We start from the raw sequence: 27,139 nt of genomic DNA, 5'->3' as shown, positions 1-27,139 counted from the left end.
AAAAACATTAACTGCTCATGGATAGGACGAGCCAATATAATAAAAATGACCATCCTACCCAAACTTATTTATCTATTTAGTGCCATACCCATTGAACTACCAAAATACTTCTTCACTGATTTAGAAAAAAACATAACAAAGTTCATTTGGAAGAACAAAAGATCAAGGATAGCCAGGGAAATCAAGAAAAAAACACATATGATGGGGGCCTTGCAGTCCCTGACCTTAAACTATATTACAAAGCAGCAGTCATTAAAACAATTTGGTACTGGCTAAGAAACAGAAAGGAAGATCAGTGGAATAGACTGGGGGAATGCGACCTCAGCAAGACAGTATATGATAAACCCAAAGATCCCAGCTTTTGGGACAAAAATCCACTATTCGATAAAAACTGTTGGGAAAATTGGAAGACAGTGTGGGAGAGACTAGGAATAGAGCAACACCTCACACCCTACACCAAGATAAATTCAAAATGGGTGAGTGACTTAAACATAAAGAAGGAAACCATAAGTAAACTGGGTAAACACAGAATAGTATACATGTCAGACCTTTGGGAGGGGAAAGACTTTAAAACCAAGCAAAACATAGAAAGAATCACAAAATGCAAAATAAATAATTTTGACTACATCAAATTAAAAAGCTTTTGCACAAACAAAACCAATGTAACTAAAATCAGAAGGGAAACAACAAACTGGAAAAAAATCTTCATAGAAACCTCTGACAAAGGTTTAATTACTCAAATTTATAAAGAGCTAAATCAACTGTACAAAAAATCAAGCCATTCTTCAATTGATAAATGGGCAAGGGACATGGATAGGCAGTTCTCAGATAAAGAAATCAAAACTATTAACAAGCACATGAAGAAGTGTTCTAAATCTCTTATAATCAGAGAGATGCAAATCAAAACAACTCTGAGGTATCACCTCACACCAAGCAGATTGGCTAACATAACAGCAAAGGAAAGTAATGAATGCTGGAGGGGATGTGGCAAAGTAGGGACATTAATTCATTGCTGGTGGAGTTGTGAACTGATCCAACCATTCTGGAGGGCAATTTGGAACTATGCCCAAAGGGCGACAAAAGAATATCTACCCTTTGATCCAGCCATAGCACTGCTGGGTCTGTACCGCAAAGAGATAATGGACACAAAGACTTGTACAAAAATATTCATAGCTGCGCTCTTTGTGGTGGCCAAAAACTGGAAAACGAGGGGATGCCCATCAATTGGGGAATGGCTGAGCAAAATGTGGTATATGTTGGTGATGGAATACTATTGTGCTAAAAGGAATAATAAAGTGAAGGAGTTCCATGGAGACTGGAACAACCTCCAGGAAGTGATGCAGAGCGAGAGGAGCAGAACCAGAACATTGTACACAGAGACTAATACACTGTGGTATAATCGAACGTAATGGACTTCTCCATTAGTGGTGGTGTAATGTCCCTGAACAATTTGCAGGGATCTAGGAGAAAAAAACATCATTCATAAGCAGAGGATAAACTGTGGGAGTGGAAACACCGAGGAAAAACAACTGCCTGAATACAGAGGTTGAGGGGATATGACAGAGGAGAGACTCTAAATGAACACTCTAATGCAAATATTATCAACATAGCAATGGATTCAAATCAAGAAAACATGTAATGCCCAGTAGATTTACGTGTTGGCTATGGGGGGTGGGGGGAGGAAAAGAAAAAGATCTATGTCTTTAATGAATAATGCTTGGAAATGATCAAATAAAATAAAATTAAAAAAATAAATAAAAAATAAATAAAAAAATAAATTCAGAAAACACTGCCATTAGGTCTTATCTAACCCTCCACCTTGAAACTGTATTTTGAAATTTTTTTTCTGTGTTCTCTGTGTGTATGTCTGTCTCTTTATCTCAATCTTATCAAATAGCCACTAACTGCAAAGATCATCATCAGTCAGACAACACATACACATATTAAGATACAGTATAAGCTACCTCTCCTGATACAATATATTTGAATTTAGGGACTATTTCATGGTTGTATCTTCAGAGTTTAGCAAATTAAGTATTTTATTAATTTGTTGTTCAATTGTTTCAGTCATGTCTTGAGTCTGCCATTATACAAAAATTGCAGTCACAGCCATTCTTCCTGGTTTTACTTAACTCTGCATCAGTTCATACAAGTATCCACATAATTCTCTGAATTCTTCATTCTCATCAGTTCTTGCTGGATAATTTTAATCCATCAGATTTATGTACCACAATTTGTTTAGTCACTCCCCAATTTAGAGACTGTTTCCATTTCTTTGCTATCACAAAAAAAGAGCCCTCTTTTCTTCTATTAACATCCCCAGGGTATATTTCTAGCAGTAGAACTTCTTTGTCAAAGACTTTTGAACATTTTTTACTTTAGAGTGTAACTCCTGTCCAGAAAGGCAGGAGCAATTCACAACTCTACCACCAGTGTATCAGTGAGCTAGCTGTTCAGAAGTTGATGCAAAAATGACTATTTCCATCTTTTGTTATATTTGCTAATTTATGGGTAGGAGGGAAAACCTTAGTTATTTTGATTTGTATTTCTCTTATTGATTTGGAGCAACTTTTCAAATGATTGTCAATACTTTTTAATTCTTTTGAGAACTGTTTGTTTATATCCTTTGACAACTATTGGGAAGTAATTCTATATTTTTGTATCATATATCTATCCAGACCCATATCAAGGAAAAATGATACAAAGAGCCCCTCCCCACTTAATAGTCTCTTTTCTTATCTTCCATTTTTCCTACAAAAAATTGCATACTATCTTAACTAACTAGTTTATCTGTTGGAGTAAACTATTTGGGAGGGGAGGGGAGATGCTTACTTTTGTTCAGACCACTCTATATACATGGGATGACTACATTTTTTTTTTAGCCTATCTAAAACTCACTCATTCTTTAAGCCTCTTAACTGCTCCATAAAGCCTAAAACAGCATCAATGAACTTGCAACTGAAAGAATCTTTAAAGAATATTCTTTTTATAGAAAAGAAAACTGATGCTAAAGGAGATTAAGTGACTTGCTCAAGATTTTGTCTTCATTCTTAGGCTCTAAATATGAAAGTGCTGATAATATTTTTTTAGTATGATCTATATAACCAAAAATATAATGTGGTCTTAATTTTTTATCATACTCAGAACTAAAGGCACAAAGAATACTCTGTTTCTTGGACTGAGATTCATTTAACATATTTCTTAAACCTAATAAGGACTATTTTATGCAATGATATCTAATAGTTTAGAATTTTGGACTAGGTAACTATTAAGACCTTTTCTAAAGTTCTCATATTATGTAATTTCCATCTGCCTACCTTTCTTTTTACTTCAGAACTATATATCAGGACCATTCCTAAGTAGTACAGTGAAGGGAGGCAGCATGGTGTCTATGCCCCCTCACAAAATTTTCTATTTTTAGCAAAGCTGTTTTTTAAAAAAATATAACTGGCAATGCTAGTCTATCAATTCGATGTTCTGTAGGAAGGAAGCCTAATTTTCATACCTACTAGGCTAATAATGGACTTATTGCATTCTAAACCTTGAGTATGTCCCGAGCAACTCAAATGCTAAATTCTGTCTATAGGCTACAGGATATTTTGTTACTATTTCTTATGTCTTTGTCAGGGAGGTTGTTTCTTTGTCTACTTAACTTTTAAGAAAACAAAGGAGGGATAGAAATAGTCCTAAATCTGGTGATATGGAATAGCAATGAAGATTATAAGTTTTCGGTAGTTTCCTCTGGTCCTGGCTGAATTTTAATTCCTGTCAGGCTAGAGAAACAGAAAATGACCCAAATTTTTTGCATGTTTTCACCTATGTATTTTCATTCTTCAATCATTCTTATACAGCAATTACTGAATGATTTTCTGAAGGACTTCTATCTGAATAAATGCCAGTAAGAATCTGACAAAGTGTTTCCTAGGGAATTGGAACTGGCTTCTATCAAAGAAGAAATGCACAAAACTGGATATGTACATAAGCCCAATTTCATTTTCTCTTGACTTGAAAATGATATTGCTGAAATAGCAGTAATGAAAGAGTAAAAAAATTTAGAATGCAAAGCAATACTATCATAATATCTCCTAACTTCTCAGTAAAAAGTAGGATGCTTTAGTTTTCAAAAGAAAAATTGATCAACATAGAAATACTATTTAAATGTAATTCTGCTACATAGATGATAGTTATATATGCAAACTGACACATCTTTTTAGATTGAGAACAACAGGTGGCGTATTGTGCCAGAATCTAGAAAAAAAAAATTTACTATGGAAACCAGAAGCTATTAGTATTTCATGCATGCTGCCATATTTTCTATATTATAATGAACAGTTACATCTTAATATATATGAATATCGACATGTGAAAAGGGGTGATATGGGATGAAAAACTGTGAATGTGAAAGTACTTTCCCCTATTTCCATACTACTTCTATTTCTTTCTCATCCTTTATCACAAGGTGCTCTTATCATTGCTTATTTGACAAACTACTACTCTCCCATTTTAAATCTTAAAAGAACTTATTTCTAGGAAACATTGATAAGCCATCTTAAACAGAACAAGCACAAGGTAAAGAATGGATGAAGGTAGTTCTAATATTATTAAAAACATCAACATGGATTATACACATACAAAAGCATTTCTATCAGAAAGTAATATATTATTTCTATTAATGATTTTTAAAATAAGGATTATTTTTATGTCTTTAAAATGCAAATGAAAGATAGATGATAAAAAACAATATTTAGGACAGTATAGAACACAAACAATAATTGATCTTTTATCTAGGATCAAAATACCTGAAATCCTAAACACCTAAACAAATTTTGAACAATTTAAACTTCATGCAAATAAGAATTTGGGAAAACTATAGAAGCATTTTTCAAGAAATTCTAGATACTAGTATAGTATCTGATTCCATCTAATTTCCATTATTTTCTCTGTCTAAAATTCAATACAGTAAAACTGATATTCCTAAATCCCCAGCTGCAAAATCATTAACTGCCTTCTGAATTAAAGATTAAATTATCTTCAGTCGATATAGCATTAGTATTACATTCAAATTCTTGTACACTATCTAGAGGTGAATGCATACATATGCATCTGGAGAAGAGAGGGAAAGAGGGAATGGGGAAAGGAAGGAAAGAAGAGGAGGAAACAGAAGGAAAAAAGTAAGGAAGCAGTCAAACAACATTACCTTATCATATGAGAAAGTTCCATTTCCCAACTTTGGTTAAATGGAAATGTATTCCAATATAGCAAAGTCTATAACTGATTAATTTTACTTGTCATTTAGGAATGACTATATTTTAAGATATGTTGTTCCTCTCACTAAATGGCACAGAAAAACTACTGAAGATGAGCTAAGAGACTATTGTATTTGTGGTTTGTTCAGGCCCTAAAAAGAGGAAAGGAGAAAATAGAGGAAAGGATTCCAAATTACACGACTGATTGTAAAATCATAAGTTGGTGATAGGCATGTTGGATATCATCAATTAATGAAATACATTTTTATAAGCAGGAGAAGAACATGTCAGGAACGTGAACACTGGCCTTTGACACCGTATACTGATGAATAATACATTATTTTCGAGTGCTTTGGTGTACAATTGAAATACATAATTATAACTGTATTATTTTGGTGTATTTCGATTTGTAACTTGCCCATCAGAAAAAAGTTTGAGCAATAATATCAACATGACACTAATCTCTGAAGGTCAGTGAAGTGTTCAATTAAGACATAACTACCAGAAATATATTTCAGTTCTCTTAAGGTAATTCTAAGCTCCACAGAAATTCAAACAAGTAGGTAAATAGAAAAAATAGTAGGTTTCTCTTAAAAGAAATGATGAAATATTAAAAAAAATAAGCATAAAGATCTGCAAAAAAATCTGTGGTCTATTATACCCTACAGCAGATGGTGAAAGCAGAATATGGGATGATTAAGCATTATGATTCCTTTGGAATGGGGTAATTCAAAAATGTATGTGAAATTGCTATTAAAAAGATAGGTGAAATTATAGCAATACTTCTAAATTTTATATATCTTGCTGTTTATATAGTATAAGATAAAGAGAAAGGGCTATACTGTGTGAAAAGTCACCATGGAAACTCGAGCCCAGGGAAATCAGTAAGGAGATTTTCATGTACATTGCCTTGTATTTCATTCCTAAAGTTGAATATAGAAATTTTTGGATTTTAGATATTTCTTGTATTATAATAGTATGTGCCTACTGGGAAATGCTAAAATGTTCCAGGACCACTAACTAAAAGGAAGCTCAAAGCTATAGCACTATCATTGAGAAGGTAAGAACAATTATATTTGACAATGTCAAGGTACATAGATTTAATTTTTATTTTATTTCACATCATTTCAATTTATCCATTTATGTACTACAACTGCAAGTTGAAAAGAAATGATCGCAAAATTTAAAAAGATAATACAACTAATTTATTTCTTATTCCGCTTTGATCTGTTATTTAGGAGCTATCTAAACTTCCAAAAAATGGAGTTAGGAATGGGAGAAGAAAACAAGTTTTTATTAATTACCTATTGTGTGCCTGACAATGTGCTAAGCTTCTTACAGATATTATCTTATTTGAAGGTGACCTATTTAGTTAAATACTGAAAAATAACTATTATTTATATAAATTTTTCATACAAAAAATAAAAAAGTAAAAGATTTTAAATAATAATTTTTACATACAGAAAATGTCATCTGTAAAACTGGATTTTAGTTCTTAGACAAGTATTAATATTCTCTGTGATATTCAAATGAGCTTATCAAATGAACATTTTCATGGTGATAAACTCAAGATAGACACTACTCTAAGAAATAATATCAAAACTTAATATTGATATTTAAACTTAGTGTTTCTCTATGCAAATGATCTGGCATATAGAACACATGATTTAACAGTTAACAAAAACTATATCATAAACAAATGAAAAGAATAGGAAACATATTAGCTATTGAGATTTATGGATAGGAGATATTGTCCTTGCACTTTAAGGGCTTCTTTTTAGCTTAAAAAAGTACTGTGAATCTTAAAATTGCTCAGACTATATACCTTAGAAGACTTGGTTAAGCTATTTCCTTATTGTAATAAATGGAGGTACTTGATCGGGAATGTATTGGAAATTTTAACATTACTGCACCCACATTTAGGCATACTTTAGGGGAAGATAAAGTTGTAAACTCCTTACTGAACAATGAAAAGTCCCTAAATCATATTTATAGTAAAGCTAGAATCTTAAGCTAGGTCTATTTTTAGATCTAATACTAAGCACCTATAAAGGTTTAATTAATCACTAAAAGGTCAAGCAACTTACAAAGGGCAAGCTTAGCAAAGAGATGTGAAATACTCAGAAAATATAATCTAATCAGGTGATAACAAAAGAAGATGTGAACTAAGAATGGACAGTCCTGGGGAAAATGTCTACTGTGATTGGTAGATGTGAAAATTTAGGGAAGGTGACATAAGAGAAATTTCTCTTTAAAAGGAACTCACTGAACTTAGTTCAGGGAGTTTGCCATGGAGGTTGGAGAGTGGAGTTAGTTGGAGGAGCTGGGTCTCTAAACTCAGTTCAGGAGTTGAGGATTTCAGTGAGGGACTGGAGTTTTTGCTTGGGACAAATCTTGTGGTGAGTGATAAAAGACTGACTAGTTTCTCTTAAGGCTCAGGCCTAGTCCATTTGGCCTAGGCCCATCCTACTATTTCCTCTTTCTCTCCCTTCCCTTAATTCCTTCATTTGTATTAATTAAAATCTCCATGAAACCCAGCTGACTTGGGTATTTTCATATTTGGGAATTTTTCCCATGGCGACCACTTATTTTTTTATTTAAAACAAGACATTAAAAATTATCTTTACAGTTTTGGCAATTCACAATCTTGAAACCCACATTTTCACAGTTATAGGACTTGGTTTTATATGCCTTTATCTCATGAAACCCAGGTACTTGGTAATAAAAATTAGTTTTTCTGAATTAAGATGCCTAAAGAAAGATTAAGTTTGGGTGATTAAAAGGGCTAAAGTAATATGTGTACATCCCCTACTTAACCAAAAGTATTAGTTCCTTTAGAAAAATGGGAAACTGAGACATACATTCTCATACAATCAATCAATGTCTGGAGAAGAAAAGGAAACGGAGGAGGGGGTAGATGCAGTAGAATGAATGAGTGTTAAAATATTTTAAAAAATATACTGAAGATAAAAAAAAGTTCAGAAGGAGTCAAAAGATATGGAGGGTAGCCGTGTTGATATTACCATTATTAAATTTAATACATACTTTAAAAAGCTTCATACTATAGATTGATATTTTTTGGTATGGTCCTTTTTCTATTCTTTGTATAGGAAGATGTTTGTGTTTAAACATGTTTGTTAAGCTCATAATAAAAGAAAAAACATTAGGAAGTAATATGAGCAATTGTACTAATATAACGAAAGATCTATAATGATTGACTTGTAAGTTGTAGAGTACAGGGACTAGTGTTGGAGAATACTAAATATATTGTGATATTTGACTGACATGTGATGGTAAATATTTCTAAGCCCCCCACCCCCTTTTATAAAATTTAAATTCACTGCTACAGAGGATGGGACTCTGGATTGGGAGAGATATTTGTAAGCTAAAGCAATAGGAACACAAAACATAGTAACATATTTTTGTAGAAAAGAAAAAAAATACAACCTAGATCCCTGAAAGAAGTAACATGACTTTGAAAACAATCACTAATGGTGAACCCTAAACCCTGAAAGACCTGGGAGAAGAGAAGAGAAATACTAAAGGGTTAGGGCAAATAAAATGTTATCACAATTAAAAAAAAAAGTAGACAGAGTCTTCATATTATATGCCAGTGTGCCTTATTTTTATTCCGGGTAAAATGCTAAGATGTTTATTAAGGAATGGTTTCTTAGCATTTAGCAAAAAAAGCAGTGAAGATTATAGTTCTGAGTCATTATAGATTAATTTCATTTTCTTTTGTGATAGGGTAATGAGACAGGCATATAGGAGTATTTGACAAGGTATCTCATATGAATCAAACAAGATAGAATGAGCTCTATAAGGGTAAAAGGACTTTCTCAGCCTCTTGACCATAAGAAGAGATAAGAGGATGAGTAAGGATACAGATATGTTCAAAACTGTGTAGGAATGAAAAGGGAACTCTGGATAGTATAGCTCCTTAAAATCTTTCCTCATCACCATGGCCTGATATACTATTTTTTTATCTGGCAGAAAATGAAATTACTGGTATATGACAGATTGAATAAATACAGCAATTAGGGGTTAGATAATTAATTTTGCAGCAATCATATATTAGTTTGTAAAACACTTTTACTGGCATTCAATTTTAATCACCACATGGACTGATTATTGAGGTAGGTATCATGGCGCATATTTGTATTCTTCAGAATGCCTTATACTTATTGATTTCAATTAATATGAAGACTAAGAGTCAAATTCGAGGTAGTGGGATTATGTTGCATTTGATATTAGGTATTCTTATGCATTTAACTGAAGTTAAAAATGTACTTTTCCTTTTGTAACTTTATATTACAACTACAGCCAAAAAGAGTAACATTTTTGAGGCTCTAAAAAATAGGAAAAACTGCAAGTCATTTTTCTATTTAGATAAAAATTTATACTAAAACCAAGATTATGGAAAATAAGAGGTTGTGTGTCATAGTGAACAAAAAGCTGGTCTATCAATCAGAAAATCTAGGTTCAAATTCTTGCTCTGTCAGACTGGCAATGTGATCTCTGGAGAGGAGTATTGCTTCATCTTCTAGTATCCCAGAGAGTTCTGGAATTTTTGGGTACATAGCAAATTATGTGCACTGGAAGAAGTTCCTCATTGGAGTTCCATGGAAAAATGATATCACAAGTTCCTATTTAAAATATTGTGAAAATAAAATCTGCAGATACTAAGAACTAATCAGAAATTAGCATATTAAAACAAGTGATGTGTGAAAACTCTTATTCAAGATGTCTTTAGATGTGACAAACATCCATCTCTTTCAATAAGCGATTCTTGAAAAAAGCTCAATATTTTTACTATTAAAGTATATGTTCAATTTACTTCATAAAAAAGTCTAAGTTATAAGAGAGCACAATGAAACAAAATTGCTTTTTATGTAAAGTATAAGAATTTTTTTCCACATAAAAGATTTTACCTGCTGATCTCCAAGGAAACGACTTTTCAGTTGAGCTGGAGGGGGAAAAAAGGGAAACATTTATTTGCATATCCATGATCTAGCTTTAAATCAATATTTTAATAAGCAATTCTAGTAAAAGAGGTTCACTTATATAAGTTAATCATTGTAATTCCATGATTTACTAGAATGTACAATCTAATCCAGCCTTCATTTTCATAAAAAAAATTAGTACTTGAACTTTAAATTTAAGACAAATTATAAAATGGTATGAGATCCTTTTTGTAAATGGCTGGTAAATAGCACAACCTAATCTATATTTATAGAAAATAAAATATTAATTTAAGCTATCAACATTCCATAATGTTTTACAATAATCAGTTTTAATGAATTTGCAATATAAAAATTAGAAATAAATGTCCTTAAAGATATTTTTTTTAAAAGTATAAAACATTTAAGAAACCTATTTTCCAAAAAAATCCTGCTTATCAGATCTGATAGAAAAGCAAGCTTTTACATTAAATGTAGAAGTGAATAGGAAAATGTTTACATAAAAATAAATGTGTATATATACACTAGAAAACAAGATTAATAGGACAATAAAATAATCAATATGTGTAAGTGTACATTTTCTACAGCTTATATAGGAAATTATTAATAAGTCATTTCAACTTTGAATAAAAAATTGAGAAAAATGATGACATAAATAAATTAGTTACATATTAGCTACAAAACACATAATGATCATGAAATGAAGATACTTTTTCCTCTACTCATTACTGTGACCATGGGCTGGTCCTTGAATTTCTCTAAGTCTCTGTTATAAAATAAATTTTGTTCTGGCTTTGCCACCAAACTAAGGCAAATCCTTTGTCTTTGGGCAAATCCTCTCACCTCTTAAGACCCAAGTTTGCTAATCTATAAAAAGTCACTGTAAAAACATTCCTAATATTCCAAAAAGATCTACAATGTGATGATTCTAATTGATTTTTAATATTTGAATTTTTTTCTTTAAGTAATCTGTATATTAATGAAACCACAGTGAAATCAGAGGTAGAAAATTTTTCAAGAGTCTCTGAGCTTTAATAGTATTTTGTATTATTGACCTTATTCTGATACCTTAAACTGAAAGCAGGAGTAGGTTAATTTGAAACAGTAAATCAGTTCAATGCTAATAATCTTTTAGATTTATTTGATCTTTTAAGAGAGAAACTCTTAGTATATTCAAGGAGGCTTATGGTGCAAAGGAAAATGGACATTTTGTAAAATATTAGTAATGATAACAGTTGCTTTTCTGCCATGGGCTTCCAAGGGTAGGTTATAAAAATTTTATGGCTCTATCTGGTGAGAAAAAAAGCAAGAGTCCACATGAATTTCAGATGATCTTAAATCTGTTTTTGTCATTTTACTCTACTATTTTTTTTTAAAGCACAGGGTCAACACTGCACAATTATATCCCTATCAAAATATGGATATTTCATCTCAACATTAGCATATAATCTAAATTCAAATTGCATAAAAATATTAATATGTTTCAAATAACATCTGAATAACAGGAAAGTTTAGATTAGCTTTGGAGTTTGGAACTTATATGAAGCTTAAGGAAATATTCTAGTAGTTTCTTAAACTCTCAAAATACTATGGCACATAGTTTATATTAATTTGGGCAATTAATTTATGAAAGCTTTTGATGACAAAAAGAATGTACTCCTGATTTTCATTTAGATTACTGCTCTGTAAATATCCAATTCTCCACTGTCTGATGCAATGTTAACAGGTTCTAAAAGCATTATTGTGATCATATCATCCTCTTATCTAAAATCACTCATGAGCTTCTCACAGCCAAAGGAATAAAACTTAACATTCGAAGCCTTTCATGATTAGGTTCTGTGGAGAAGAGAGGAATTATAAGAAAATGCATGCAGGACAGAAGCTGTGGATTGGTCAGCTGTCAGTCAAATGAAGATTCCTTTTGGAATGTGACTGGGAAAAGCAGTTGAGCCAAGGCAACTGTTGGACTTTTTTGAGGTCTTTGGTCTTTCTGGATGACTGAAGGAAGAAGCTGGTTTTATCTCTGGGACTCGGGATAATCAAGTTGGAGGTGATCTGGCTGATTTGAAGGCAGAAGAAGGACAATAGTTCCTATATCTCTCTCTGACTGGCTGTTTCATGCTAGTGACTGAATTGCCATTTCTCTCAATATACTCCAACCTAACACTCATTGTAGATAATAGGTAAAACCTTATCCCTCTTACCTTATCCTCCATCTTTCCTGTTTTCACCAATAAACCTTTACTTGAGATAAAAGAGTATTTCCTCTAAAGCATCATAGCTCACCCTGAGTGACTTAAAAGAGGCTGAAGAACAAGGGGGAAAGGGGAAACTGAAGGGAAGAAGAGGAGAGGAAGGGAGACTGAAAGAGGGAAGAAGGGAAGCTATAAAGGAAGGAGGTAGGGAAAAAGATAACTATCTGATCCATTAGTTATCTAGTATCCATCAAAATACACCCTCAAAATATTTTTTTTATTTCTATTTTATTTCTATTACAATTCTAGACTCAGGTACCAATATGAACCCTATCCACCTAGTTTTTTTCTGCATTTTCAGAGTGGGTATTATATTCTCACACAGTTCCTAGTAGACACAAGAATTATTTGTTAAATTTTTGATAAATAAAACGTCATTGCTTTTTAAAAAACACAAGTTAAGTTTTCCTTACATCAAGGTGAGAATCACAAATTATAGCTAATGGTATGCAAGTAATGATGGTAAAGAAGTTATCAAAAATTGCTAAAGAAGAACTCTGATTTACTGGAATGTATCTAATGGTATCACTCAACTGGAAGTAATTTATTTGCAATGAACTTTCAAGAGAAAAAAGAGCAAACCAAACCACTGTACAATGGTAACTGATACCTGATCAGTCCCTTAATTAAATATAACATCACATTGTCTGAGCATTATAATAATTATAGTTAAGGTCTTAACATACTTCTTCATTGCTCCATTTTCTTAACCAATTCATATCTTCCCTTCTAAACCTCTTAATTCTTGAGTTCCTTATTTCCACCATGGCATTCAGGCTCAAAACCTTGAAATTCAAATCCTCTTTAACTTCTTCCTTCGTTTACTCGGTCACACAAGCTCCTTTTCTTCATTATTCCATTTTTATTCTACACATTCAAATTAATTCTCTATTTCTCAGTACAAAAACTGGCCATTTAAGTTTTAAAGAAGCTGCTCCAAGGTAAGTAATCCATGGGAGATACACCTATTATTGCCCTGGTACCTGCTAGTGTTTTTAGAACCAGGCTGCATTAAGCCACCACTAACTGAGACCCTAGCCATCCTACTGTTAGAGCCATTACCCAGTCTTCCTTTAAGCTAAGTATAATATTTCTTTCAATACTCTCTAGTGAGGCCTTAGCCAGATTAAAATGTAATAATTGGGGAGACTAGGTGGCTCAGTGGATAGAAAGCCAGGTAGATGGTAATACCTGGGTTCAAATTTGACTTCAGATACTTCTTGCTGTGTAATCCTGGACAAGTCATTTAACCTTGATTACTAGCCCTTGCTGCTCTTCTATCTTTGAACCAATACTCAGTATTGATTCTAAAACAGGAGATAAGGATTTAAAAAATTTTTTAAATAATTAAAAAAATGTAATTGTGAAATGCTTACCAAAATAAAAAAATAAAAAAAGACTATAAAGATGCTAATTTATAGTTTTCTGAGTCAATATGTGACAACTGGGAGTTGAATTTCACAATGTTGCTCTACCACTAGAATAACTTGTGTCCTCCCAGTCTTGATAGCAAGAATATTCAAAGATTTCCAGAGCACATATATAGAATAGAGAATGGTGGAATAGAGATCTTGTTTTAAGTGACTATCATAAGTGACACATTCCAAATTAGAAGATTTCAATTTTGTATTATTTGTTAAATTATTATGGGCAGGGCTTAGAACACAAACATGCTTAATATTACTTTCTCAGGGGAAATGCAATCTCTATCCATGTACTATTAGCAATAGAATTCATTCATACTACTTTCTATTTAGTCTTTCTCAAAATCTATTGACAATCTCAAAAATTTTCTTAGAATTCTTAGTGATGTTAGTACTTAGTCACATTCTTCATTATTTCATGCTTCAACCACAATGTGACTCTGAAATATGGATGTACTATAACACTATATCTTAAGTCCTTTTCTCTCTCTTATGGAGACATCATCAATTCCCATGGACTCAAATATTATCCTTGTGCAGAAAATCCTCAGATCTATTATATATATGCAGTGCTATTTTGTAATTTGAATTCCAGTCCTACATTGCAAACTGCCTACTAGAACACAGTGGTATGTTGGTACTTGTCATTAATTCATTCCAGAAAGCTGGTTGAGTACCAAAAATGTTGAGTACCAAATTATTTTTTTTCCCATAAGGAATAATGTAAATCCAATCAATCTGTTCAAGAAAAAACAGATTTTATAATGCATTATATGCATTAATGTAGTAATATTTTACTAAGTAAACATTAATAATACATACATAAAACCCCAATAATTAGATAAATAATTTAAACTTAACATTACCTGTTAGGATCATGGCCTACAGGTATGGAAGAAATACTATTGTCTGAAAAAAGAGTCCCCTTCCATAATATCTGAGGGCAACTGACCTTCTGGCTTTCTTTCTCTTTTCTGTCCCTTATCCCCACTTAACCTTGCTTGAAATTCATCAGGTATAAGTTCATAAGAAACCTATCTAATGATGTTTACTTTTGTCTGCATTTCAAAATACCTCTGAATTGGGAAATAGTCTGGTCATTTAACAAATTTACAATTCTGCTTCTTAAGGATTTATCAGGGTGATATTTTTAAACAAAGTTTTGCACTTCCACCCATTTTGCATATATTACCTTGATTAATGAAGTGAGAACATTCTCCTTTGCCTCTTCACCTGAAGAAAATTCACTATCAACTAGCTGTTGGTACTTCCTTTGAAGTTTCTATAGCTCCTCAGGGTTCAGTTCTTCTTTATGCTCCTGAACTAATATGTGATCCTTTGTTTTGGCTAGAGCAGGCATATACCTAAAATCATGGTGCCAATAATTTCATGAGCACACCAAGTGCCAAGCAAATGTTGACTATCACAATATATATTTCTTTGGTCAAAATGCATTGAATTTCAAATTCATTGAATTCTTAAACCACTGAGTACCAAGTGTATAATTAGAATCTGTTACCCAAAAAATTATAATTCCCAGCACTCCACTCTCCTCAAGTTATGTACTAATGTAGGGAGGTTATAAATTCTGTGTAGCCCTACCTCTCCTCTGCTCTTGATCTGATCAATTAGGTGGAGGTGGCCTGAGGTGAAATCCTACATTAATGGCGACCAGAAGTGGACTTTAGAATCCTTGATTCTCTCTAAGTAAGTAGCTTAGTTTGAATAGAAACCACATTTCTCCTGCCTTTTTGCTCCCCCCACTCAGAGTTGCTGTTGCTGCTGTAGCTGTAGTCTCATCTCTTAAATAGACAAGGTGGGAGTACTTGTGAGCCTCTTTCTGAGTGGCTGGTAAAGTATAAATCCCACTTTCCTTTACATTGCAAGCAGCTCCATGGATTGCTAGGGGTTACCTGGTAAGGAAGAAGTGTGTGTTTTCTATTAGCAGTAATTAGCCTCTAACAGGCCTAACTCCTTTCACCTAGGGGAAATTACCATCTCTCAGCCCAGAATACCAGGGCTTTGGAGGAAAAATTTCAGCTCCGTTTTTTAAAAAATTTTTTATTAGAAGGTATTAACTATTGGACTAAATTGATAAAGTTTAGCCTATTCCTACACCTAGAAGTTTGCTCTCTTTAAGGCCTTTCTTAAATGCCCTATGTGGGTCCCAAGTCTGGTGGTCTCTTACAACCTTTTTGTTCTCCCAGACTAAAGACTTATTACCTTCACAATGCCTAAAATAGAAAGCTTTTGTTTTCTCTCACTAACTTAGCCTCAGGCTAAAGCCTTTTGGCAGCCTTTCATTCAAAGGCAGATTGGGGCTGGTGTGCTACCTACCCTCAGAAAGTAGATTTGCAAGCAGTTTAATAGGTAGAATTGCAAGCATGGCACACTTTCCTGCCTATGTCAAACAGATTCCATTCAGGGAGAGTATTACAGAGTTCACACAGCTCAAAGCTTTGGGGTACTTTTTTCTTAGAACTGTTCATGGGTGTACCTGTCTTTCCAATTAACCTGAGTAAATCTGAGATTCAGGATGAGATTCATCTCCCTATATCCCCTTGCCATTTTGGCTTGCCCAATCTCTGGGACACACACAATATGTTGTTCATCCATACTATTCCCAATGTGGGTATGGGGACTCTCAGAAGTGTGACCAAAGGAATCTAGATGGAAGATGATATTGGGGAGGGGAAGGACCTTAAAGAGGATGAAGGTGAATTTTTAGTTTTTCAAACTCCATTGCTGTTTCAGTTTGTTCACCTCCAAATAGTGAAGAAGTCTTTGTAATGAGGCTACTGGAATTGGAGAAAAGGACTCTTGAATTCAGTGCCTGTTTTCTGTCACATATAATGTATTTGCTGATTGTTTTAAGATTTAATTTTGTTTCTTAAGTTCAAATATTAATATACTCTAATTTATTCTGCTACACTATGTCACTTTCTGTTACTGTGTTTTGACCAATAGCTATATGTACTGTTACATCGTCTTTATTTGTACCTCCCCTATGATTGGACTGGAGAAAATACCCTTACAAAAGCCCATAGTCCACTTGGACAAAGCCTTTTCCTTGGCAAAACCACAGGTCCTTATGAATACTGCATTCGGCACCAGATCGATTGAGGTCACATGTTGCCTAAACAGCCTTTTGTTCCTTTTCCTTTTTCCCTTTGTTAATTGTTACATAGATGATGATGGATGGACTCCAGGAAAATAGTTACAAACTATATACAACCTTTGGAAAATTTAATGACCTAAAAATTTAAAATTATTTAAGGGGTCTTCATAAGTAAGCTTTTTTGGATAACTAGGAGAGTCACTACCTCTGACTAATCAATCATTGGCCTGCCTTTGATTTATTTGTAACAAATGGTAAAGGTCCATTTAATATTTGAAGTGAAATACAATGGCAATATTGTATTCCGCACCTCCACATTTATAAAAATGTAATGCATGAGACATCAAAAATGATATTCACTATTGTATTTCTTGCGACCACATTTCAATGGATGGGACATATAAAGACATGCCTTTTATGGCTGTTTAGAATCTCATACCAAAGAAGGGAAGGTTTCCTAAGGGACTTGGGTTACCTAGTGATGGGTTATGAACACATCAAGGAGGTGGGAAGGTTTTCCCAGGGGCCTTTGTAACCACTAAATGTTTTTGTTTAATATTTGTAACTCTTCAGCTTGCTTTCACTAGAATGATCTAGATTCTTAGTGACATTTGATAAACCAAAGGTTTTCATCAGCACTATAGAAGTGTTTTTTTCACACACACCCCCTTCCCCTGGGGCTCCTCTGTCACATTTTGAAATGATGATAGTTATAGACTGTTAAAAATATCTCAGCCAAGGTTGAAAGATTAGCTAGATCTGTAGAACTTGTGAAGAATATCCTTGAGCTTCAATTTATTTTTTTTATGTCACACAGCAACTTATGTGAATCCTATATGACAGTGGATTTGTTTGCTATTGTCATTAAATGGGTTCTTGTGATTTTGCTACTTTTAGAATATGCGTTACCTATTATGCCATTGTTTTATGAAGCTGTTACTTAGTGAAAAACATTTGCCCTCACACTGTGGATCATGGCCAAGTTAAAAAGGAAATGGATCTCATTTCTCAGTAAGAAACCTTTGCATTGCACCTCGACTGGACAAAAACAGCGTGTCACTGATCATGAACTACATACTTTTAAATTTTTAAAAAATTTTATTATTTTTTCCCATGTTTGTGCAAAAGAATATTTGAGTTTCCTATTTTCTCATATATTTTGTAATTGAAGCACATGTTACCAGTATTAATGGTTTTTTGATTTTGGACTAAGTTCTAATTAGTTCTAATACTAATGTATACGCATAGCTTTAGACTATGGAAACCTGCTATTGATTGTCAAATATTATGGGACATTGATAAAGATTTTGTCTGATTCCAGGAGATGGGACCACAAAAAAAGCCATTATATAGTGCCAAGAAGCGCAAGGTCAAAGTAGACCAACCAATCCCAATGGGATTTATGAGAATCTGCACCAATTGTTTTTGGGTTTGAAGAAGAGGCTGATTTAACAACACCAGACATAGGATTTTCCCCATGCCAGTTTCAGTCAAAGTACCTGGGCTTAGCTATAATTCTGAGAGTGAAGGTAAAATCAGACTGGGGAATATTTCCCATTTAATGCAGAAATCTAGTCTTTTTTTCTCTCTCTCATAAGTGTGACAATTTTCTGTAGTCCTGGCTGCTGATTGGGTAAGTGTATATTGCTGCAATGGTCCTCCAGGCATGTGGGACATGAATTACATTATTAGGCCCTGATTCTAGGACCTGTTGTGGGCTTATTCTGGCTTACTGAGAATTTTTATATACAATTTAATTTTGATTTTTTTTCTTTTCTTCTATTTGGTTTTCATTATGTTTTTGACATCCTTTTTACAACTGATTCACATACCTCATTAAGTTAGCCATGTAGCTCAGGGTGATCTGTGTTTAACACCCTCCTCAGGGGGAAGGTATAATTGTCATAAAATTCTAGTTTTATAAAAATCTTTCTTGTTCGAAAGTAATTTTAAGATAAGAAACCTGCTACCTCCCTGAATACAGAAAGTAAACTGTTTGGAGACGGCACCATGGAGATGCCCGCAAAAACTTCACTTTGCACCAAAGGATCCAGAATGAACTTGGGAATGTAGTGAAATTGAACTGTGGGGGATAGAATGCATTTATTTTTAATGTACACTCTAACGCCAAAGGGGATTGTGCTTGAATTGGCTTTTTATCAAAGAGCCTAGTAATCATTGGTTTTGTTCTTTTTTATTTCCCTCTTATCCCCCAAATTATTTTAATTTCCCCTTAGAAAATGCAATATTATATATTTCTAGTTATAGATCTTTTAGAGATATAAGTTGGTTATATGTACTGATGGGGGGGGGGAACTAGGCACGTAAATCTAGGAGATTTCTACATGTTTGTTTTCCATGGGATTCACAGAGGAGATTCGGGAATTAGAATCTGTTACCCTAAAAACTATGATTCCAAAATCACATTCTCCTTCTCATGTTATATGCTGAGGTAGGTAGGTTATAAATTTTGTGTAGCCCTGCCTCTCTCTCAATCTTGATCGAATTGGTTTTGTGTAGGTGGCATGAGGTGAAAGTCAGGAGACTATTGCTCATGTGGTCTTAATTTTGTTAGATTTTTTAAAACATTTATTGCCTTTTTATTCCTTCTACTTTAAGTATTAAATTGTTAATAAACTCTATAAAAATACAATTCTTGGAGTGTTGGATATTAATCTAAATCCTACACAAGGTTTTACTGTATTTCCAAGTTGATATCCCATAGGAATCTCATACTCAATGGGTTGAAAGAATAACATTGATTTTATCCCAATCCACCTTTCTTCCTAATTTCCTTATCATGACATTTTATTTTATTTCATCCCAAATATCTAAACAACTTCCATATATTGTCAATTTAACATGAATGCTATTTCTCATATCTGTCACCTTTCTCTCAGCATTCATAATGACAAGTCTAGTTTAGGTCCTCTAGTTTAGCATGTTTCCTATATAATTGGTCTACTTGCCTAAAACATTTCCAATTTATCCTTCATTCAGCTACCACAGTTGATTTCCTTAATGTATGAATCTAAACATGTCCTTTCTCTTTTCATTCAACGACAATATTTCTAGTACCATGATGGCGAACCTATGACATACATAAGCATTTTCAATGACACGTGGCTGCATGGGTCTACATACAGAGAAGTATTGGGCCACATGCCAAGAATAAAACATCTGTAGTGTATTATATTGTAGATACTCTGTGCTAGGCCAAGGACGCCCAGACACTGGGTGTGCTTCCCAGAGTGCTACTCACATGGTGGGCGGGTCAGTGTCTCCTCGGTCTCCTGGCTCCCCTGTATCCCCAGCCCACCCGGGCACCCACCGCTCTCAGATCTAGGATCCATCGAGGCGGCTCCACCATCTCCCCATGATTGCTCCACAGCAGGCAGACTGAACAACAGCTTCACAGGGGAACAGAAGGAGGTGGGCCATGCTGCTCGGGCCAGGACTTGGCCCCATCAGCTTTGAGCTAGCCCACTGCACCCCTCTGTGTCCTCTACATACTTTTGTGAGACCTTATTCTCAGCATTATCAAACCAAAAATATCAAAACCAACAAGATTGACAGATGAAATTAGTAGCTCTTGCTTAGGCTTGAAGGGTACAAAATACCAAACTTCAATTGAAGATTTAGCCAATGATAATCAGCAACAAAAAAGTCACTAATAGGCAGGTTAGTTAAAGAATTCCCCCTTCCCCTCACTTATCTTAGTTCACAGCACCCCACACAATTTCAATGATATCAAGACCAACAAAAGAAACCAACTGACAAATGAAAAAAGAAGTCAATAAGCAGATAAGTTAAATAATTAGTTTTTGGTTTATTGAATACAGTTATATATTACAATTATACATTTTTTAAAATTTAAACTAAAAATATCATGAAATTATGTTTTTCTTTTTCCTTGAAGTGACAGACTACCTGAGTTATGCTTGGTTTTTTTGGTGAATTTTGACACACTAAGATCAAAAGGTTGCCCATCACTGTTCTAGTATATCTAGGATCAACTATAAATTTCTTTCTTTGGTCTTGAAAATATTATGCGACCTGGTTTCAACCTACTTTTTAAGCTTTACTAAAAATTATCTTCTTTTTCCCACCATAAGGTCTAATCAAACTGGTCTTCATGCTATTCTTAACCTAATACATTTCAACAATATTACAAATGTATATATATGTAGAAAGACAAACACACACAAACACACAGACTGCTCTTGATAATATGTAAGTTCCATGAAGTCAAGGACTTTATCTTTCAAGTCTCTGAATCTCTGGAGTCTAGTATGGTGCCTGAATGGTATAGTAGTCTACAAATCACTTGATATTTTATTTTGTTGCTCCAATGGACAATACTTGTGTACTCAACTGACACCAGGTTAACTCTGAATGTTTCACTGTTGGCCAGATTTAACAGGATTAAGATGATGAGGCCACTTTTAGTTCTCAGTCAGCTCAGTACCAGATTGTTGGGCATATGGTATATTTAGAGAAATGAAGAAGAATTTTGTATGTTGTATGTGAAGATACTCTGAAGAATGCCAAAGTAAAAGTTGTGAAAAAAAAAGATCACAGGAACCAACACTGCACATCATTTTGGAGGTTTGATATTACTTAATTCATTATTTGTGGCAACTTTATAAAACAAAAGTATTGTGAATGATAAGAACTGACTGAACCTGTTTCAATACTTTCTTTCATTGTTGTTAATTCCTTGGTTTATAAAAATGGATTTTATTCCAAGGAGTTGTACTTTTTTTAATAACTTAAAAATTTTTATTTAATTAATAAATTTAGAATATTTTTCAGTGGTCACATAATTCATGTTCTTTCTGTCCCCTCCTCACATTGCCAACAAGCAATTCAAATGAGTTTTTACATGTTTCTTTGATCAAGGCCTATTTCCAAATTATTAATATTTATGTTAAGGTGATTATTTAAAAGTGGATATCCCCAATCATATCCCCATCGACCCATGTGATTAAAATTATTTGTCTTCTGTGTTTCTACTACCACAGTTCTTTCTCTGAATGTGGATAGTGTTTTCTCTCAAGTCCCTCAGAATTGTCCTCAATCATTGCATTGCTATAAGTAGAGAATTCCATTACAATTGATTGTGCCAGTGTACCAGTCTCTGTGCATAAGGGTTTTCTGGTTCTGCTCCTTTCACTCTGCATCAATTCCTGAAGGTCATTCTAGTTCACATGGAATTCCTCCAGTTCATTATTTCTTTGAGCACCAACAGATACCACAATTTGTTCAGCCATTTCCCAATTGAAGGGCATCCCCTCATTTTCCATTTTTTTTTGCCATCACAGAGAGCATAGCTATGAATATTTTTGTAAAAGTCATTTTCCTTATTATCTTTTTGGGGTATGAACCCAGCAGTGGATCATCATGATCCGGTATAGCTGGATCAAAGGTGAGACAATCTTTTAAAATCCTTTGGGCATAATTCCAAATTGCCACCCAAAATGACTGGATGAATTCACAACTCCACCAGCAATGCATTAATGGCCCAATTTTGACACTTTCCCTCCAACACTTATTATTTTCCTATGTTGTCATGTTAGCCAATCTGCTAGGTGTGAGGTGGCATCTCAGAATTGTTTTGATTGTGCATTACTCCAATTATAAGAGATTTAGAACACTTTTTATGTGCCTATTTCTTTATTTCTTTATCTGAAAAATTGACTATTCATGTCCCTTGACCTTTTATCAATTGGGGAACGGCTTGATTTTTTTATACAATTTTTTTTGTACAATTGTAAAATGAATTACACAATTGTACAATACAAACTCCTTATAAATTTGAGTAATTAGACCTATGTCTGAGGTTTTTATTATAAAGAATTTTCCCTAATTTGTTGCTTCTCTTCTAATTTAGATTGTACTGGATTTATTTGTACAAAAAACTTTTAATTTAATGTAATCAAAATTATTTATTTTACATTTTGTGATATTTTCTAACTCTTGCTTGGTCTTAAACTCTTTCCTTTCCCATAGATCTGACAGGTATACTATTTTATGTTCATGTACTTTATTTTTAATTCCCTTCTTTATATTCAAGTCATTCACCCATTCTGAATTTATCTTGGTATAGGGTGTGGAATATTGATCTAAACCTAATCTCTCCAATATTGTTTTTCAATTTTCCCAGCAGTTTTTGTCAAATAGTGGATTTTTGTCCCAAAAGTTGAGATTTTTGGGTTTACCATACACTGTCTTGCTGAGGTCATTTATCCCAAGTGTAGTCCACTGATCTTCCCTTCTGTCTCTTAACCAGGACCATAATATTTTCATGACTACTGCTTTATAGTACAGTTTAAAATATGGTATTGCTAGGCCCCCCTCCTTCACATTTTCTTAACCATGAGGAATTGTTTTTCCAATTGTTTAGATCTAGTTTTAATTGTGTGGAAATTATTTTGTAGTTGTATTTATATAGTTCCTTTGTTTGCCTTGGCAGATAGATTCCTAAATATTTTATATTCTCTAGGGTGAATTTCTCCTTTTAAGTCTTACTGCTGGGATGTGTTGGAAATACATGGAAATGTTGATGACTTATGTGGGTTTATTTTGTATCCTGCAACTATGCTAAAATTGCCATTTCCACTAGCTTTTTAGTTGATTCTCTAGGATTCTTTAAGTAGACCATCATATTATCTGCAAAGAGTGATAGCTTGGTCTCCTCATTGCCTATTATAACACCTTCAATTTCTTTTTCTTCTCTAATTACTACTTCTAGTGTTTCTAGTACCAGGTTAAATAATAGAGGTAATGGGCATCCTTAGTTCACTCCAGGTCTTATTGGGAAGGTTTCTAACTTATCCCCATTGCAGATGATGCTTGTGGATAGTTTTAAGTATATGCTGTTTACTTTCTAATGTTTTCAAAAGGAATGAGTGTTGTATTTCGTCAAAGGCTTTTTCTGCATCTATTGAGATAATCATGTGATTTTTGTTGGTTTGCTTGTTAATATGGACAATTGTGGATGGTTATCCTAATACTGAACCACCCTTGCATTCCTGGTATAAATCCCAACTGATCACAATGAATAACCCTCATAATCACATACTGGATTCTTATTGTTATTATTCTCGTTAAGATTTTTGCATCTATGTTCATTAAAGAGATTGGTCTATAGTTTTCTTTCTCTGTTTTTTATCTGTCTGGCTTTGGAATCAGTATCATAGTTGTGCCATAAAAGGAATTTGGTACAACTCCTTTGCTTATTATGTCAAATAGTTTGTTTGATTGAATTAACATCTGTTCCTGGGGAATTATTTCTTAGGGAGTTCTTTGATGGCTTGTTCAATTTCTTTTTCTGATACCGGATTATTTAAGTATTCTATTTCCTCTGTTAATCTAAGTCAATTTATATTTTTGTAAATATTCATGAATATCACTTAGATTGCCACATTTATTGCCATATAATAGGGCAAAATAGTTTTTAATTTCCTCTTCTTTAGAGGTGAGGTCTCCCTTTTCAATTTTGATACTGTTACTTTGGTATTTTTCTTTCCTTTTTTCCATTAGATTAATGAGTACTTCATTTCATTTTTTTCCCAAAGTACCAGCTTCTAGTCTTATTTCTTGAATCAATATATCTTTGACTTTCAATTTTATTAATTTCTCCATTAATTTTTAGGATTTCTAATTTAGTTTTTATCTGGGGTTTGTTAATTTGTTCTCTTACCTCTTTCTTTTTCATTTTTTGGTTTGATTCTTCTAGATCACATTCATCTAGATCCGAGAGAAGCAGGTTCAGGTCTCCCACTAGTATAGTCTTACTACCAATTTCCTCCTTAAGCTCCAATAGTTTCTCCTTTTAAAATCTGGGTACTGTACCATTTGGTGCATACATGTTGAGTACCGATATTTTCTCATTGCCTATACTGTCTTAAATCAGAATGTAATTTCCTTCCCTATCTCTTTTAATCAGATCTATTTTTACTTTGGCTTCGTCAGATATCATGATTGAGATTACTACCTTCTTTTTTCTCAATTGATGCCCAATAGTTTGCTTTAGACTTTTACCTTTAACCATTCTGTGTCTATGTGGCCATCTTTTGAAATTAATTAGCTTCTATTTGCCCAATTCTGGTTGTTAAAGACTAGTTTTCAGGTATTACCATTTGGTTTTCCTTTTTCAGATTGGTCTATCATGCTTTTCATGCCCTCTAGCTTTTCAATTCTGGTCTCCAATTTGTTCATCATTTCATTTGATTTCTGAGCTTCTTTGTCCATGTGGGAGTTTCTGCCTTTTAAACTGTTATTTTCTTTTTGAACTATTTCCCACTTTTCTTGCCAAGTTTCTAATTTGTTTCATCATCTCAAATCTGAGCTCCTCAAGAGTTTGTGATAAATTTCCATTGGGGGGGAGGGGAAGATTTGGATTTGTTTACTTGTTTCTCACCTGCTGTCTTCTCTGTAATCAGGAGTTTTTCTAAATAAAAATTATCTAGGGTTGAAGGTGTTTTCTTGCCCTCTCCCCCATAGTAGTTATAGATTATAGTTCTTGGGTGTTTGGTGGCTATTGCCTTGTTCTTTACTGGTCAGAAGTCTGAATGAGGAAGATGGATGATGTTTGTATTGAGCTCCAGAGAGGTTTTTATCCTGAGGTTATTTTTTGAGCCTCCATTGTGGTAGCTGCTCTGTGTAGCCCTGCCCTGTCTACTTGCCAAGCTCCGTGTTCCTCAATCTCAGGAGGTCCCAAGTCTCACTGCTCCTAGGGATAAAATCTGTGATGCCCTCAGCCAGCCCCAAGAACCTAGAGATTGCTTTGCACTAGCTCCAACTCTGGAGTGTAGATGGAATGGGGGAGGGTAAAGAACTCACACTTTTCTGGGAGTAAATTTTGCCCTTTTTTAGTATGGAAATTCTGAAACTCTGCCTACCTTCAATGCTGTGCCCTGCAGTGGAGCCCCTTTGCTCATCTGATTTTCCTTTTATCCTTTTGAGGCACGTTATATCAGTTGGTGTAGAGGAGAGGAAGAGCCTTGCTTCTACTCTGGGGCCATCTTAACCCGGAAGTCCAGGAGTTGTACTTCTTAAAAAGAACATTTTAATGGCCAGTGATAGTTGGTAAGGGGAAGTCAAATATTTCAGAGACCATTCAAGTTAATAACGAAACTGGATCAGTAACATCAACGAACACAGGAATTTATGGTCAAGACAAAACAAAAAAATCTCCCTTACTCCCATTGCAAACACCAATAGTAACAAACAAACTAATGCATTCTTAACAGGGAAATCAGTATTTGAAATTGCTCCCAACTATTGTCTTTTCAGTTTAGACTCTTATAATTACCTCTATCCTAGACAATTATAACAACCTCCTAATTGGCTTGAAGTCTATTAACAAAAAAGTCACTTTCTTGTCCCATTGTATCTTTTACACGATGGCCACAGTAATATTATTAATACACAAGGACATAATTATTTACCTGCTCAAAAATATTTAACAGCACTAAGTGTTCTACAAGATAAACGGTAAAGTCCTTACTCTTTAAATCAAGTAGGTTGTCTATGCTCTGGTTTAAGGCTTTCAGAATCTTTCTATATCTGTTTCTCTCTATCATACACACACACACACACACACACACACACACACACGCGTAAACTCTCATATGAATTTGTGATGCCACCAATTTGCTTGGTACCTCCAATCATGGTGATTACAAGGCATCCATGCCTACCTTGTATGACTTCATTTTGTCTTCTCCATAGGAAGTCCATTTAAACAGGCCTGATCACTCACAAGCTTATTTCTGATATTACAATGGAAAAGTGTGACGTTCAAGCTACCACATGCTATCTTTCATTGCCACCATGTAGTGGTTAATTTCCTTTTCCAATCATATAGTTCTCAATATCGTTTGAAGTTCCTGTTATGTTATATATTTAAATTTACTTAAACCACAAAGTGCCCTCCACTGTCCTCTGTGTGATGTGTATTTGCAATTCTTCATTTGTAGGTTCCATTTTTCATATTGTTAAAATGATGGGCCTCTTTTCCAAGGGCAAGTGTGGAGTCATTCCATTCTACTTTCAGCCTTACATTTAATTTTACATTTTAAAGCAAATTTCTTGTCAATTTGTTGTTTCTTCCCTCAGTCTACCCCAG

At 33.8% G+C, this 27,139-nt stretch overlaps 1 protein-coding gene across 22 annotated transcripts in view; it reads right to left on the bottom strand.

The window, feature by feature from the left end:
- The window catches only part of PKP4 (plakophilin 4), a 285,178-nt gene that overhangs the window by 87,856 nt on the left and 170,183 nt on the right, over positions 1-27,139 (bottom strand). For all 22 annotated transcript variants that reach the window (XM_001366119.5, XM_056793891.1, XM_001366181.5 and 19 more), the window contains one exon: positions 10,178-10,212. In XM_001366119.5, the coding sequence (XP_001366156.2) occupies positions 10,178-10,212 (35 nt within the window). The remainder of the gene's footprint in view (positions 1-10,177; positions 10,213-27,139) is intronic.

The sequence above is a fragment of the Monodelphis domestica genome, chromosome 4 (genome assembly GCF_027887165.1).
Source record: "Monodelphis domestica isolate mMonDom1 chromosome 4, mMonDom1.pri, whole genome shotgun sequence".
NCBI classification, from domain to species: domain Eukaryota; kingdom Metazoa; phylum Chordata; class Mammalia; order Didelphimorphia; family Didelphidae; genus Monodelphis; species Monodelphis domestica.
This window is presented reverse-complemented; position numbering and strand designations above follow the sequence as displayed.